Genomic DNA, 16,387 nt, shown 5'->3' with positions numbered 1-16,387 from the left:
CTGCGGTACATGGTGCTGACCTGAGCTGAAGGAAAGAGTCCTCAGCAGATTAAGGCGCTGCACTGGCGGGCTTAGAGAGGGGGAGGAAGACACTGCAGGCTGCAATTGGCTGAAGAGACATATGGTGCATACACACGTAGCGATCAGCCAGCGATACGATATCGCTGGCTGATCATCCTGCAGCCTCCCTGGTCTGCTGGATGATCGATATCGATCATCTAGCACACCACCAACTTACCGACAACTATAGTGACGGGTCCCTATAGTAACCTGCTCGATATCGAGCAAGTTGACCTGCATGCACGGCCAATGGATGATATCGCCATCGTCCATACGTGGCCGCACATCGCTGGTCGATGGCAAGTTGATAGGGACCAAAAAATGATCGATTTGAACGATAACGATATGAACAATAACGTCCAAATCGCTCATTTATATCGCTACGTGTGTACACACCATAAGGCAGTGATTGACTGGGGAAACAGGTAGCGAGGGATTGGCTAGGGTGGAGGTGCTACTTCACTGCTGCACCAGGGGAGTGGGCTGAGCCTGGCAGTCCCGGTGTCTTGCTGGTCGGAGCTGCCTGGAGATTGGATGAGGACCGGAGGGGTGGGGACTAGATGAGGAAACGCCGCCGGCTGGTTGGTTGTGAAGACGCCGCCGGCGACTATTAGCTGCGGTGGCGCTGCACACACCGGGTTCTGCAGGACCCACTTAGTTTTTAAAATTGGGTCCCCAACAGCCTGTAGTGCGTAAAAACGCGCTATACGAGTATTTTACGATCCCTGGTTAATAATCGTGGCAGTACCGCGATTATTAATACATAGGTCCCCAAGATTGAGGTGGCGAGAGAACATCAAAGAAAAAATTACAGAGGCAGTCAGTGACATGAGCCAACACAGTTGGTGAAAGAGCTGGTGAGGATAAGTACATTTGGATATAATCTGCATAGAGATGGTCCTGAAAGCCAAATGAACTTTTATTTCTCCATGAGATGTGGTATAGATAGAGAAGAGCAGAGGACCTAGGACTGAGCCTGGTAGTATTCCAATTTTTAAAGGAATTGGAGAGGAGGTGGAGCCAGAGAAAGGAATACTGAAGGTGCAATTAAATAAGTAGGACACAGTCCTGAAAACCGTGGGGCCTATGTATTCATAATCGCGGTACTACCGTGATTATTAACAATCCATCTCGCCATGAATATTTTCATTTTTAATGAAAATATCCCGGCTATGTACTACCGAGAATTCGCAGGGACAACGGTTGTGGTAACCGCTGTCCATGTGAGATATATTCCCGGCATTTCGTCAAAAAGTCTTTCACTGAAGTGAAAGACTTCTCTGGGGGAAGCCGACACTGCGCATGCGCATAGTGTCAGCTTCCGGGACTGGCCGGGGGCTGCAAGAGGAGAGATCGAAAGATTTCTCTAAAGATCTAAAGATGGTGTAAACTACACCGGTGCTAAACTCCGAATAGCTTATAATGGGGACTGCGATCTGAAGTGCTAATTACCACTTTGCAGGAGACTTCTGTGAAATCTGCAATGTGCCATTAGTACATAGGATCGATACATAAAATTATGCAGAAACTGCAGTTTCTGCATAATTTTATGTAAAAAATGGCTTGATACATAGGCCCCTAGTGCAGTGCTCCTCAACTCCAGTTCTCAAGTACACCCGACAGGTCATGTTTTGTAGATAGATTTCTTTATCTATTTATGCATCAAAGCTGGGAGAGAGATAAAATTGTATGTAAAAAATTAGCAATCAATCAGCTCCTAACTATCATTTTTTAAACACAGCCTGCAAAATGTAAATTGGAAGCTGATTGGATAGTACTTTATCTCTCACAATTTTATCTCTCTCCCAGCATTGATACATAGGCAGGGATTGCAAAATATGCGCTATAGCGCGTTTTTACACGCTACAGGAACTTTGGAACCCGTTTTTTTAAACTGAGCGGGTCCTGTAAGACGCGGTTTGTCCTGTGTAGTGCTGCAGCAACCAATCACCGCCGGCGGCTTCTCAACCAATTGCAGCTGGCACATGCTCTTCACTACAGCTCCCAGAATCCCCGTTGCTTGCGCCTCCCCCTCCGTGTCTGCATTCTGCACGTGCCATGCCACCCGCTCCTCTCAGAGTCTCAGTTAGACAGACTCTTCCTCCTGTGCTCCCGGCTCACTAAGCCACACTCCATCCCTCTCTCACACACTCTGCTGCCGTCGCCACCACAGCAACTCTACTTTCACTGTGCCTCAGTGAGGATCTCGGACCCAAGGAAGGGGGAGGGGTGTCCGTGGGGATGTCGGACCCAGGCGAGGAAATTGTTGGCTGTGGGCGGGAGAGGTATAGGCTGCGGTGCAGAACACTTCAGACTTGTTGGTGCTGCAGAAACAGGTGAACACGGTGCTGGTGGAGAGAAGCAACTTGAAAGGTGAGGACCCCTATCCCTGGTGTCACTTACTCACTGGCCGGCTGTGTGGCCCTTCCACTAGTAATATTACTGGCCAGCTGTGCGCTCCCCCTCCCCCCACCACTAATCCTGACTGTGTAACTGTGCATGCCTTCACTATCCCCAACTGTGTAGCTGTATTTCCCATTTACCCTGACTGCTAACTGTGTGCAGCCCCCACCTTACCCCCAGCATTGCCTGTCCCTAACCTCCTCCTTACTCCCGGCACTGCCTGTCCCCTAACCTCCTCCTTACCCCCAGCACTGCCTGTCCCTAACCTCCTCCTTACCCCCAATAGTGCCCCAGCTATCTACTCTTGTACCCTCCCTACACCCAGCAGTCCCTAACCTCCTCCTTGCCACCAGTCCTGCCCCAGCTATCTACACTTGCCCCCTCCATACACCCAGCACTGCCTGTCCCTAACCACCTCCTTGCCCCAGTAGCTATCTATCCTTACCCCCTCCCTACCCTTAGTACTGTCTGCCCCTATCCTCTTCCTTACCCCAGTACTGCCCTAGCTGCAATCTACCCTTGCCCCCTTACTACCCCCACAACTACCTGCCCCTAGCACTGTCACAACTACGGTCTGCACTTATCCCTCCCTGCCCCCAGCTCTGCCCGCCCTAACTCCCTATCTAGCCCCAGCTCTACCACATCTTCTCCATGCCTTTACCCCCAGCTCTACCCCTACTGCGGATTGCCCTTAACCCCCTCTATCCCAACTGGTAACTGCCCCCAGCTCTGTCCAAACTGCTGCCTGCCCTCACCCCCCCATAATATGTAATGGGACCCAAAAACAGTGAAGTAGGACCGCAATATTTGAAAGTGAGGGATCCCTGGGACCCACAATTGTTTTTTGCTCTCCGCGATCACTGCATAGGCCCCTAAGTGTATTATTCTCAGTTTCTGCTCTCTTTTATGGTGCTACACACCGTATGATTAAAATGCACAATATGAACGATATCAATCATATCGTTAATATAGTGCATTTTTCGGTGCCTCCAACCAACCAACGATCTGCGATGCGCGGGCATGTATGGACGATAAATGTATCAAAGCTGGGAGAGAAATATCACCAATCACCTTCTAACTTACATTTTATAGGCTGTGGGGAATATGTATCAAAGCTGGCAGAGATAAAATTGTAACAAATAAATCGCCAACCAATCAGCTCCTAACTATCATTTTGAAAACACAGCCTGCAAAATGTAAATTGGAAGCTAATTGGTTAGTACTTTATCTCTCACAATTTTATCTCTCTCCCAGCTTTGATACATAAATCAAGACAGTGGATTAGTAGAGGAGACAACCCATTGGGAGAGGCCTAGAGAGGATGTTAAGTAGTTTGGAGGTACAAAGACAATTGAAATCACCAATGACAATAGTGGGAATGTCAGAGGATAAGAAATAAGGTAGCCAGACAGATCATAGCAATACGCAGAGAGAAAAAAAAAAAGTTGAAACTCCTGATTGCATGTACCTCAAAAGTGTGAGTAAAGGTATACAAGGCAGAAATGTGAGTGTGCATGAGGAAAGGGGTAAAGGGAGATCGTGTTTGCTGAAAATTATCTGCAAATCACTGAAAAAGATCTGTAGTGTATGGGCGCAGATTGCTAGAATGGGAAATCCTAATGCAGCGTATCCACTAGGAGATAAAAATGAGCGATTGAGCGATAATGACATCGTTATCGTTCAATCGCCCATTAATCGTTCACAAATCGGGCATAAAAATGTCGAAAACAACCAGCGATGTGTACTTCCGCTGTTAATTTTCGGCATCAATCATCGCCTGAACGTGCTGGTCAATCTGCCGATGACGACGGATTGAGCATGTTCGGGGATGAGGGAGGGAGCCTACACTGAACGACATATCGTTCAGTGTAGGCACTATACAGGATCAGGAACGACTGTACGATTACAATGTTGTAATCGTACTGTCTTTCCTCAATCGCATAGTGGATATGCACCTTCAGATCGGGCAACAAATCTTCAAATTGTTCAATTGTGGTTTTCAGATTGCTGTTGTATGGGGGCCTTAACCCAACCCCTCCTCTTGTCTGCCTCTAGGCCTGGGGGTGTGTATGAAGTAGAGACCACCATGTAAATGAGCTGCAGGCAGTGACTGATTACGTGACCCAAGTTTCTGATATTGTTAGAAGATTGAATTTGTTAGAGATAAGAGGTCATAAATGGAGGTAAAGCTGGGTACACACTAGACAACATTTTAAATTAATTTGCAGACAACGACCAATCATTATGACAAATTATTTTAATCATTCAGTGTGTATGCCCTATATCACTAACGATGCATGTTCCCGCGGCTCGCTAGCGACATCTGTACATGCAACTCAATTTTAAAAATGTCGCTAATGACTAGGAGCAAATCTTGCAGTATGTATGCTACGAACAACAAACGATACGTCTTCCTAGCCAGAAATCCAACAATTTGCTAGTGTCGAACGACTCACGTATATCGTTTGTAAAATCTCTCAGTGTGTACGAACAATATCGTTGGTATGGGAGTTCCAGAGAAATCGCAATCGAATCGTTTGCATGCCGTCTAATGTGTACCCGGCTTTAATGTTTCACAATGAACATGCATTCCATAGGGTACAGTTAAAGGATTTTAGAGACTGATATAAGACAGGTGATGTGTCTGAGGTTTGCTGGATTTCTATACGGTCATGAATCAGATGTGTGTCTGTACTGGAGATCTGTGGAAGACCTGGATTTGGCAATATATCACTAGCTATTCATAACTCCCAACATGGCCCAATCCAGGAGGGATGAAATGCTCGGTTCCTGGATTTCCCTCTCAAGTTATGACTGCCATCACCTGTGTTGAAACACCTTTTCCTTTTTTTACCAAGAAGTTCAACACAGGTGACAGCAATCATAAATTAAGAGTGAAGTCCAGGAACAGAGCATTTTGTCCCTACTGGAATTGGGTCATTTTGGGAGGTAGGCGCTAATAGAAGCAGAAGATAGAGAGATATATATATATATAAATAATTTTTATTTTTTTTAAAAAGGAGATCATTGTAGGATGTGTGAGCTTTTACTTTCTGCTGACAGTTCGTAAGTGATGATGAGAGAGGAGTGGATTAGTGATGAGGCAATTTGGACAGATGGGTGTGACACTGGGAAAAGTTGAGGGATTTTAAAGTCTTAAGAGTCCCATACACTTGCACGATCCTGTAATCTGATCGGAAACACCAATCCCCCAGTCAGAAATGCCGACCAGCGACCATCAATGTTCCACAATTCATCGGAGGATTGGTGAAATTATACATGTTAAATTTCACCGATTTGCAAATCAGTGAAATCCAACACGTTGGATTTCACCAATCTTCCAACCCGGCATCTCAGGATAGCGACAGTCCGTCGCTGGTGTATAGGGGCTTTTAGGTACACACTACACAATTATCGAACCAATCAGCCCGATAATTGTACAGTGTGTATGCTTGAGTGTTTGCCCATAAATGGCTTCAAATGTTCCTGCAACGGTCAGATTGAGAAGTCGCATTTTATGAGCTGCTTAAAAACTAAAATACCCGACCTCCTGATACCATAGAAGAGTGTACACATGGAGCTAAAATAGCTCTGTGTACTGGGTTGATACTGATCAAATAATCACTCCAAGGACTGGAGCATTCATCTAATGGGCCCCATACATATGCGACGGATTGCCGCGATCTTGCGATGCTGCAACCCGGCATTGCAAGGATCGCAGAAATCCAACATGTTGGATTTTGTTGATTTGACGATCGTGATCAAAAAATGATCGCGATCGTCAAATCGGGGACATTTAACATGTCAAATGTCAGCGATCCGGCGATGGATCGCTGAACATCGATGGTGGGCTATTGGAAATTTCTGATCGCATCCCTGCATCGCGACGATCCGTCGCAGATGCATGGGCACCTTTAGCTGCAGAGTGATTCGCACAATGTGTACTAGGCTTAATAAGATAAGCCATGTATGGATATTAATAAAAAGCAGTTTTTAAAAAAATATTATCTACTTTAAAATCGATAATTTACCAGGATACTTTGCCCAGGGTAGCGAGAGACGTTGAACAGTTTAAGGGGCATATTCAATTAGGCGCTAGAATAGCAAAAATCCTGCATCTGTGTTTTTCCTGCTATTCAATTAGGTTCTTGATTATTTTGATTGCTGGGAGGTTTTTCTTTTTTGCGCACCTGCAGAGCACAAATAATTTTTCCTAAAATCCATTATTTAGGAAAAATGGTCGGGTAATGCTCTGGGCCCCGGCACCACCCCTCCTAATGACTAATTAGGCAATTGGAAGTTTCCAATTAGCTTCAATAGTCAGTAAATACTCACCTTTCCGAAGCGGAGCTTTCTTCCTCCAACAGCGGTGTGTGTAAGTATGTTCTGTCAGTGTATGTAAGTATGTGTGAGTGTGTGTAAGTATGTTCTGTCAGTGTATGTAAGTATGTGTGAGTGTGTATGAGAGTGTCTATGTGACCCCCGTATGTGTGAGAGCCCCCCTGGAAACAACTGCAGGGAGTATTACATGTTGCAGCAGCCCCCTCGACTCCCAGCAGGCCCCTCCCCAGTGCAAAGATGGGGAGATGACCGGGAGCCGTGGAGACCACCGGAGACCAACGGACAGGAAAGTACCTTTTTTATTTTTTCCCTCCGACCGCAGGGTTTTCGGTGCTGAAAACCCTGTGTGCATTTTTCTTTTTATTGAATACCGCGGGTACCAGGAGCGTGCATAACCACGGTATTCCACATTTGGGTGCAAGGGCCACGTGATTTTTTTTGTGGAGAAAACCTTGTTCCCAATTGTATATGCTCCTAAGGCTTTAGCAGCCAATGATAGTTTCTGGATGCTTGCAAATATTGTTCAACTGTATTTTTAACAGTGTTATTTCCCTACACTTTGTCAAAAGTCACAAATGCATCTACCAGTAGCAATTGCATTCCCCTAGATCAGCGTTTCCCAACTCCAATCCTCAGGAAACCCTAACAGTGCATGTTTTTCAGGTTTCCTCACAGAATCACAAGTAATTAGTACCACGCCTGCTGAAGCATGGAGAATGGAAACATGCACTGTTAAGGTTCCCTGAGGACTGGAGTTGGGAGACACTGTCCTTGATTATCTCAAACATAGAGTTGGCCTCATGAATAAAAACACACCAACATCTGAAAGTTTATTGGTCAGCTGATCAATGGAATCAATGAAATAGCAGACCGATTCTCCATCTGAGCGGCCAATTTGTAAGCTATACACAATTACCAATCACCCGCTCGATATATCTGGCCTGACATCACAACTGGGCGGATATGTAAATTTGCCCGCCCAGTTGCGAGGTCAGTTTCGGCGGATGGATCCTGCAGCCATTGTGTGGGTCAGCAGTGCTGCAGGGCCGACCTAATATGTCTGTGAACAACGTCGTTCACAGACATATCGGGTATACATGTGCCGATGCACTCAATATAGTGTACCCAGCCTTGGGAGGAAGAGCAAACGAGTGCAAAGTAATAAAAAGTTATACCACGGAGCAGCATTTAACAGGTCAAAATTTGCCAACAAATTACATATACATAGACTGACAAATGTACAGTTTGCAATGAGATGAATATTCGGTATTAGCGCAAGGTCTGGCTGCACTCATTTCCTGTTATTAAAATACAGAACACAAAGCTTAATATATATTAAGCAATGTTTCGCACCAGTAATATCCCACTGGGACCTCACACTTAATTGAATCTTCCTCAATGATATTTGGCTCCAAAATAAATATATTTATTTTGTTATATTTACATATTATTCTTTATAAAATAAAATAAAAATTGTTCTGATGACTTGGTTGTATATTTGTTGAAAGCTGTTGGTTTTTGGCGATTCTGGTTGCAGGATTTAAAAGGGCAATAATATTAAATGCATTTAATATTGTTGCCCTTTTAAATCTTGAGGTCAAAACCACCGCTTAGTAAATATAACTTTGTGTCAGAACAACCTGGACTGCAAGAGTGATGGAGAATCTGTACTGCGGAACTGGTCAGACAAATCCAGCGCACATTAGGTAAGAGAGATTTCTGTATGGGTTTTGCATTGGATATTATGCTACATGTCAGATTCCGCTCTGCTCCAGCCATCTGCTTCTGTTTTTCCACTACAAGAAGAGAGTAACAAGGTCTCTTCAAAAGCAATGCTTCTAAGACGTTAGGACCATCAGTGACTTAAAAGCCCCATTTGACACTTCAGCCTCATTTTGCTTCTTAAAGTGTGTTTGTATATATCCATTCCATGGGCATTCCTGCACATATAAATCAGCTTACCTATATCAAATATGCTTGAATAGTACAACAGCTGGGATGTGGTTAAAATCCCGACAGTCGGGATCCCGGTGCTAAAGGTGCCTACACACTAGACGACGCGCAAACCATGCAATGTCGTCAACTATTTCCCTTGATCTCCCCGGCACTCCCGGACATACGATATTGTGTTTTTTAACTGAGACATCTGACCAACAACCTTAATCTCGTTAAGGAGATTGCCAGATCCTACTGCATGTAGGTAAGATCTGAGGATACGACAAACGACCCGCGGGACCGTGCATCGGCATAGTTATCGTTGGTGAACACTACACGAATTTGTCGCTGCAATGCATCGGAATCAGTCAAATCGTGCATAAAAATCACATAGTGTGTAGGCACCTTTAGAATGCCAGCGCCGGCATCCCAACACCTATGAGAATCCCGGCGCTGGCATCCTGATACCTATCTGAATCCCGGCGCTGGCAGCCTGACACCTATCTGAATCTTGGCTCCTGCATCCCGACGGTAAGTAGCGAGGTTAGGGGGAGAGTTAGGGCTAGGCACTAGGGTGGAGGTTAGGTTCAGGCACCGGGGAGGGAGGGTTAGGGTAGGGAGAGGAGGAGGGTTAGAATACTGACCGACAAGTGTCGGTATTCTGACAGTGTCGGAAATGCCAGCGTCGGAATTCAGCCCGCCGGCATCCCGTACCTATCCCCAATAAAAGCATATTACAACTCCAGAGTACCGAAGCCTCCAGACTGCCAGTGGAAAAAAAAAAAAGCAGCGGCTCTATGAACAAAAGGAGTAGAAATGCTGACATGCAGATTTAGGGCCATATTCATCATCACTTCATTTCTAAAAAAGTAGGTGAAAGTCAATATTTTCATATACTTTTGTAGAAATTAAATATTGGATCCATTCATTAGGTAACGCAGAAGATATTATATCTCCTGTTTACCTTTCAGCCCCCATACACTAGTATAGGGACCTAAAATCATCAAGCTCCGCAAATACAATATTTTGTTTGCAGGAACATTCATCATCTTCAGATGCTGTTTGCTCCCACACCCCTGCTCCTTCCCAGAGCCTCCGCCACTGACAGACCGGCTCCTTCCAACGGGGACTTTTTGCACCTGCGTGAACCCCAGTTCATGAACTGCCGGTCTCCCATACCCAACCCAAAAGAAACTAGCATAAAGCCTACACTTAAGGGTAAAAGCGCAAATCATATTGTACAGTAGCAGTGGAGAGGTGCACACTGCAGAGGGGTGTACAGTAGCAGTGGAGGAATGCAGAGCAGAGAGGTATGTACAGTAGCAGTGGAGGGATGCAGAGCAGAGAGGGGTGTACAGTAGCAGTGGAGGAATGCAGAGCAGAGAGGGGTGTACAGTAGCAGTGGAGGGATGCAGAGCAATGAGGTATGTACAGTAGCAGTGGAGGGATGCAGAGCAATGAGGTATGTACAGTAGCAGTGGAGGAATGCAGAGCAGAGAGGTGTGTACAGTAGCAGTGGAGGAATGCAGAGCAGAGAGGTGTGTACAGTAGCAGTGGAGGAATGCAGAGCAGAGAGGGGTGTACAGTAGCAGTGGAGGAATGCAGAGCAGAGAGGTGTGTACAGTAGCGTACAGTAGCAGTGGAGGAATGCAGAGCAGAGAGGTATGTACAGTAGCAGTGGAGGGATGCAGAGCAATGAGGTATGTACAGTAGCAGTGGAGGGATGCAGAGCAATGAGGTATGTACAGTAGCAGTGGAGGAATACAGAGCAGAGAGGTATGTACAGTAGCAATGGAAGGTTGCAGGACAGAGAGGTATGTGCAGTGGAAGTGCGCAGAGTAGCAGTGGAGGGGATCAGAGAAGTACACAGTAGCAGTGGAGGCATGCAGATTAGGATGCACAGTAGCAGTGGAGGCGTGCAGATTAGGATGCACAGTAGCAGTGGAGGCGTGCAGATTAGGATGCACAGTAGCAGTGTAGGCGTGCAGATTAGGATGCACAGTAGCAGAGAAGGCGTGCAGATTAGGATGCACAGCAGCAGTGGAGGCGTGCAGATTAGGATGCACAGTAGCAGAGAAGGCGTGCAGATTAGGATGCACAGTAGCAGTGGAGGCGTGCAGATTAGGATACACAGTAGCAGTGGAGGCGTGCAGATTAGGATGCACAGTAGCAGTGGAGGCGTGCAGATTAGGATGCACAGTAGCAGTGGAGGCGTGCAGATTAGGATGCACAGTAGCAGAGAAGGCGTGCAGATTAGGATACACAGTAGCAGTGGAGGCGTGCAGATTAGGATGCACAGTAGCAGTGGAGGCGTGCAGATTAGGATGCACAGTAGCAGAGAAGGCGTGCAGATTAGGATGCACAGTAGCAGAGAAGGCGTGCAGATTAGGATGCACAGTAGCAGTGGAGGCGTGCAGATTAGGATGCACAGTAACAGTGGAGGCGTGCAGATTAGGATGCACAGTAGCAGTGGAGGAGTGCAGATTAGGATGCACAGTAACAGCGGAGGCGTGCAGATTAGGATGCACAGTAGCAATAGAGGGGTGCAGATTAGGATGCACAGTAGCAGTGGAGGCGTGCAGATTAGGATGCACAGTAACAGAGAAGGCGTGCAGATTAGGATGCACAGTAGCAGAGAAGGCGTGCAGATTAGGATGCACAGTAGCAGAGAAGGCGTGCAGATTAGGATGCACAGTAGCAGTGGAGGCGTGCAGATTAGGATGCACAGTAGCAGTAGAGGGGTGCAGAGCAGAGAAGGTCCCACCTGCGCAGCATAGCGAAGTTCTGCCTCTTATAATAGTCCAGAAGTAGAGCCGTCCTCTCTCTGCATCTCCTCCCGTCCACCTCAAATCCCTCTCCATGCAGGGCGCTGCTCATTCTCTCTGCCACCGCCGCCCACACCTGGCCGAACTCTCGCACCCAGAACGGGTTGTGGTGGATGACCTCACGCAGCAGGATGATGTCATGGTGCGCTGCAAAACGGATGTGACGCTTCCGAGTGGACCCAGGGGGAGAATAAGCCCCAAAATCTGCCCGCACTGAGGGGAGAGAGTTATCGGTTCATTGGAAATAGAAATGAAAATGTAAAGCATGGAAGTGCTATGTTACATATATGATAACGAGTCAGATGAAGAGAGGGAATGGGTAATATGGTGGTTTGCAGATACAACACCCGTCCTTACACCCGGGCATTCCATCTCCATCCCTATGCAGATGAGACACAGACACATGGTGCCACTTGCTGTGTTTGCACAGCTCTCTCACCCGCACTGCTCTGTACTTGTCCCTGGGACTCCATCCGTCTGACCCTGCGTCTGTGGGAGCGGGCTCCCCCTGTGTGCCCGGCACAGGAAGCAAATCCGCCTCAGTAACTGCAGCTCCCACTGCGAGTCGCTAGGGGCAGCAGAGAGCTCAGGCAGCAGTCACCAGCCAGAGATGCCTGTACCAGAGAATACACTCTGGCGCCCCTTATCTAATAATTAATTATGTGTATTTCATTGGCAGGCACCCCCATTTATCAAAAAAATATTTGCGGCTTATTCTCTGAAAACGGGGTAACCGCAAATATTTAGTATCTGATGAATGTATGACAGAGGAACCTCAGCAGATATCTCCGATACCTGCTGCGATCCCTTCATATCCGCCGACAGCCGCAACCCCAACACCAATAGGTTTCTATGGGGGATGCGATACATTCCCGAGATTGGACACCCCGCAGCTACCGCACCTGAAGATGGCGGTAGCCCGCTGTAGTCTATGGGCTACACATTGCAGACTAAAGGTGCATACACACGTAACGATTTTGTAACCAACGATTTTCTGTCAGATTTTCCCTTGAAAAAGTGAACTATTTTTTTGAAGTGTAATGAACGATTTTTACAACGATGAACGAAAAATGTTCCTTCCCTTAATGAAAATCGTTATGTTGGACAGTCTGATATGGACGTTGAACTACAAACGGGAGTGCGCTTGAACGATTATCATTCATCGTTATAACTCAGAAACTGAACAATTTTTTTAATGATTGAACGATAACGACGTCGTTAACGACAAATTGTTCAAAAAATCGTTACGTGTGTATGCACCTTTAATCAATGGTGGGTTCCCCTGAACCCTCCCTGGCAATGGTAGCTGCGGTTGTGCGGTCATTAGGACTGGGCATGCACAGTAGCCCCGCCTACACTCTTTCGAAGCCTCTGTCCCTGCGGGTGTCGGTTAATACATGCCAAGGGTAAAATCGCATCTTGCAATGCGATGTTGGGCGATAACATCTAGTATTTTATTTTTGATAAATGCCCCCCCTGTGTGTGATTATACATATATAATTGTATTAACATGTCTCTGAGCCAGGGGTGTATCTAGGGATCCAAGCAGGCGCCCCAGGCAATGTAATGGACTGGCGCCCCCCCCCTATGCAGTGCCGCCAGTAGTAACCCTACAGTAGCAATCCCCCTATGCTGCATTGCCCCCATTAGTAGCCCCTCTTATACAGTGCCCCCAGTAGTAGTCCCCCCTATACAGTGCCACCAGTAGTGGCCACCCCCCTAAATTACCCCCAGTAGTGGCCACCCCTATACAGTGCCCCCAGTAGTGGCAACCCCTATACAGTGCCCCCAGTAGTGGCCACCCCCCTAAATTGTCCCCAGTAATGGCCACCCATATAAAGAGCCCCTGGTAGCAGGCACCCCCCCCCCATAAAGTGCCCCAGCAGCGGCCATCCCCTATTTCAGTGCCCCCAGTAGTGGCCAACCCTATAGAGTGCCCCCAATAGTGGCCACCCCTATAGAGTGCCCCCCCTAAATTGTCCTCAGTAGTGGCCACCCATATACAGAGCCCCCAGTAGCAGGCACCCCCCCCGTAAAGTGCCCCCAGTAGCGGCCACCCCTATAGAGTGCCCCCAGTAGTGGCCTCCCCTATAGAGTTCCCCCAGTAGTGGCCACCCCCTATTTCAGTGCCCCCCCCTACGCACACACACACACAAAGAAAAAAAACGTAACTGATCCCCGCTCCTGAGGCGACCGCCGCTGTCGGCTCAGTCCCGCCCCCTCTTCTCCTGCATGGGGGAGACATCATACGTCATGACGTCTCTCCCATCACATGCTGCAGAGGGAGCCAGAAGACGGAGCTCATTAGTGAGCTCCCTCCGCGGACGACGCAGCAGCTAATGAGAGTCAGGCAGACTCTCATTAGCTGGCTGCTATTACAAACACACAGCCGCTGCTGACTCGATCGCTAACTGCTATCACTCGCTAGCTAGAGGAGGTGCTTTGTTCATGTATGGGCGTCACTTTGGCTGCGATCGCCCGACTGTGCAAATGTTTTTTTTTCTGATTCTCGATCGTTAGGCGTACGACCGAGCAGCCGCTTACGACCGACTCTGAATGAGGGCCAGAGACTGCTGACTGCATAGCTGTCTGACTGACAAGATAGCTCATTCAGCATCCTGTTTAAGCTATCATGCCTGTCAGAGCATCATATTGTTTCTATTTCAAAGTTTTTCTTTAATATTCAGTGGTGCACCATGTTATTTTGCAAACCACCACTTGAAACATGGGGCAGTCTGCATCCCAGCAAGGTTTGATAACTAAGGCAAAATAGATTCAGGCGCCAAAGTGCTCTGCTAATGTAAAAATAAACTTAATGCTGCTCCCTCATAAGAGGTGATCAATCCCTCTATAGTTACAAAGAATATACCGAAAGAAACTGGAAGCACAAGTAAGCGCTGTAATGATTTAACTTCAATTATTGTGCCCCAACTTATTTGAAGACACAAGCAATTCGATAGGAATTACAAATTAAAAACAGCCAATGATGAAAATATATATATATAATATTTATTATCTTATTTTTTGGAATATAATGCAGCAGATTAAAAATGAAGTAAATATAACACTCCCCTTAAACCACTAAGGGGTAAATTTACTAAGAATCAAGTCTGGGAGAGTTTGCGTTATTTTCAACTCGATTAGCTTCACCGAAACTCGGGTGATTTGTGGCTCCTGAGACTCTCAAATTTATGAAGAAGTGAGTTTAGCTGAGAGTGAGATTTCCGATGGTGAAGCAAAACGAGATTTCTCCCCCGAGTAGCAGGTTTTGCAGGAGATTTTTTTTTTTTTTCTTGAAGCCCGAGCTGCGTGGCTTCAAACACCCAGTGAGAACAGTGCAAAAACTGTGCTGGGGGCATATGACTTTGGACCCTCTCCAAAAGGAGAAGGGCCCCATTAGTCCCCATCTCCTCAGAGCCAAAAGGTCCACTGAGGAGAAAAAGTGTCTTCGTATCCCCCCTTGCCGAAGCTTGGGGGTCTCCCTTGAGTCCCCGACCCCCGGAGCCAAAAGGCCACTTAGGGGGCAAGGGTCTTCAGACTTCCCTCTGCCTCACGGCTCGGGGTCATCCCTTTCTCCCCAGGGTTGGCCGAAGCTTCCCCCTGGGGAACAAACAAAACCTTCAGCCCTCTCCAAAAGGAGAGGGCCACGGCTACAAGGGGAGTGGGTGGCCCATAAGGGTCTCACCTAAACCCCATCAATCACGTGACACAACACACAAATAACATAAAAATGTGTGGCGAAAGTGCAAACGTGTAAAATAAATAAATAAATAAAACCCCAGCCTTACAGGCCGCGGGAAAAATAAAAATTGTCCTTGCCTTAGCCAGAAGGCCGGGGCAAAGGAAAGGTGCAGACAGAAGTACGTGAAGTGCAAGTGCAAAGTGCCTTACTAGTGCAATGGGTGTGACTGATACCCGTGTATTTTCAGGCACCCCTGGCTCTGCCCATACCAGGGGCACAAGCACCTCGGGCTTCAGGCTGCTCCCGGCCCCTGGCCAGACCAAGTGTTTCTCCGTTCCCTGCCAGGGTACTGGACCAACCACTCTTAAGAGAGTGGGTACTACCCCCCGGCCGTTCTCCGCTCCAATGCAAGGGCCTCATTCGCCCCCTTTTAGGACACCGGATACTAGCGCCGAGTGTTTCCCCACTCTCTACCAGGAGTCTGTCCTCCCCCAGCCCGGTACTCCACAGGGTTTTTCCCCATTCTCCCCCAGAGGCGCAGATTCCCTCGGGAGGAAGAACAGGTACTCTACCCCACGTTTCCCAAGAACAGATACTACACTTGATCTTAGCCAAGAGGCCGAGAAGGTTTTGCAGGAGATGACTCACCCGAGATTGCAGTGTCTTCTCTCTGCAAAACTTTACCGAGCAAGCAGCCTGCACATATCAGTGAGATCAAGGCCTGGCTGGCAACTTTCAGCCTGGGGGGCAAACACAAGCCAGTGGCCCGGCTTTTCTTTCAGCATATTGTGAAGCATTTAGCAGCTTGGCCCCGAAAGGGTAATGCCTGAACGCAGCATGACCGGAAAACCCCGACCCCCACCCTCCCGCTGGCATTACTGTATAAACACTCAGGGGGAGGGAAGGGGCGCGGAAATGCAGCACACTCTATATATACACACACGTGCAATATTGGTGACAAGACATTATATTATCGGGACTAGGAACCGATAATTGATAAAAATGCTGCTTTGGGGCCCCATATTAATGTCTATACATTGTATAAATACAACAGCTCCCCCCCCTGCACACAGTTCTTTCCCCTCATATAGCTCTCCCCTCCTCACACAGCACACAGATCCCATCCTCTTATATGTCTCCC

General features: G+C 47.4%; 1 protein-coding gene and 1 pseudogene across 1 annotated transcript in view; both read right to left on the bottom strand.

The window, feature by feature from the left end:
- LOC148435717 (uncharacterized) overlaps positions 1–12,146 on the bottom strand; it is a 28,687-nt gene extending 16,541 nt beyond the window's left edge. The window contains exons 1-2 of the mRNA XM_088465591.1: positions 12,004–12,146; positions 11,504–11,777 (exon numbers count right to left, since the gene is read on the bottom strand). Of these exons, the coding sequence (XP_088321717.1) occupies positions 11,504–11,777; positions 12,004–12,037 (308 nt within the window). The 5' untranslated portion in view covers positions 12,038–12,146. The remainder of the gene's footprint in view (positions 1–11,503; positions 11,778–12,003) is intronic.
- A 3,606-nt stretch (positions 12,147–15,752) lies between these two features.
- LOC148435716 (U2 spliceosomal RNA) lies at positions 15,753–15,877 on the bottom strand (annotated as a pseudogene).
- Between the last annotated feature and the right edge of the window lie 510 nt (positions 15,878–16,387).

Source organism: Taudactylus pleione, unplaced genomic scaffold (assembly GCF_031769625.1).
Source record: "Taudactylus pleione unplaced genomic scaffold, aTauple2 ptg002022l, whole genome shotgun sequence".
NCBI lineage: Eukaryota > Metazoa > Chordata > Amphibia > Anura > Myobatrachidae > Taudactylus > Taudactylus pleione.
The sequence above is the reverse complement of the archived record's forward strand: the minus strand, read 5'-3'. Positions and strand labels throughout refer to the sequence as shown.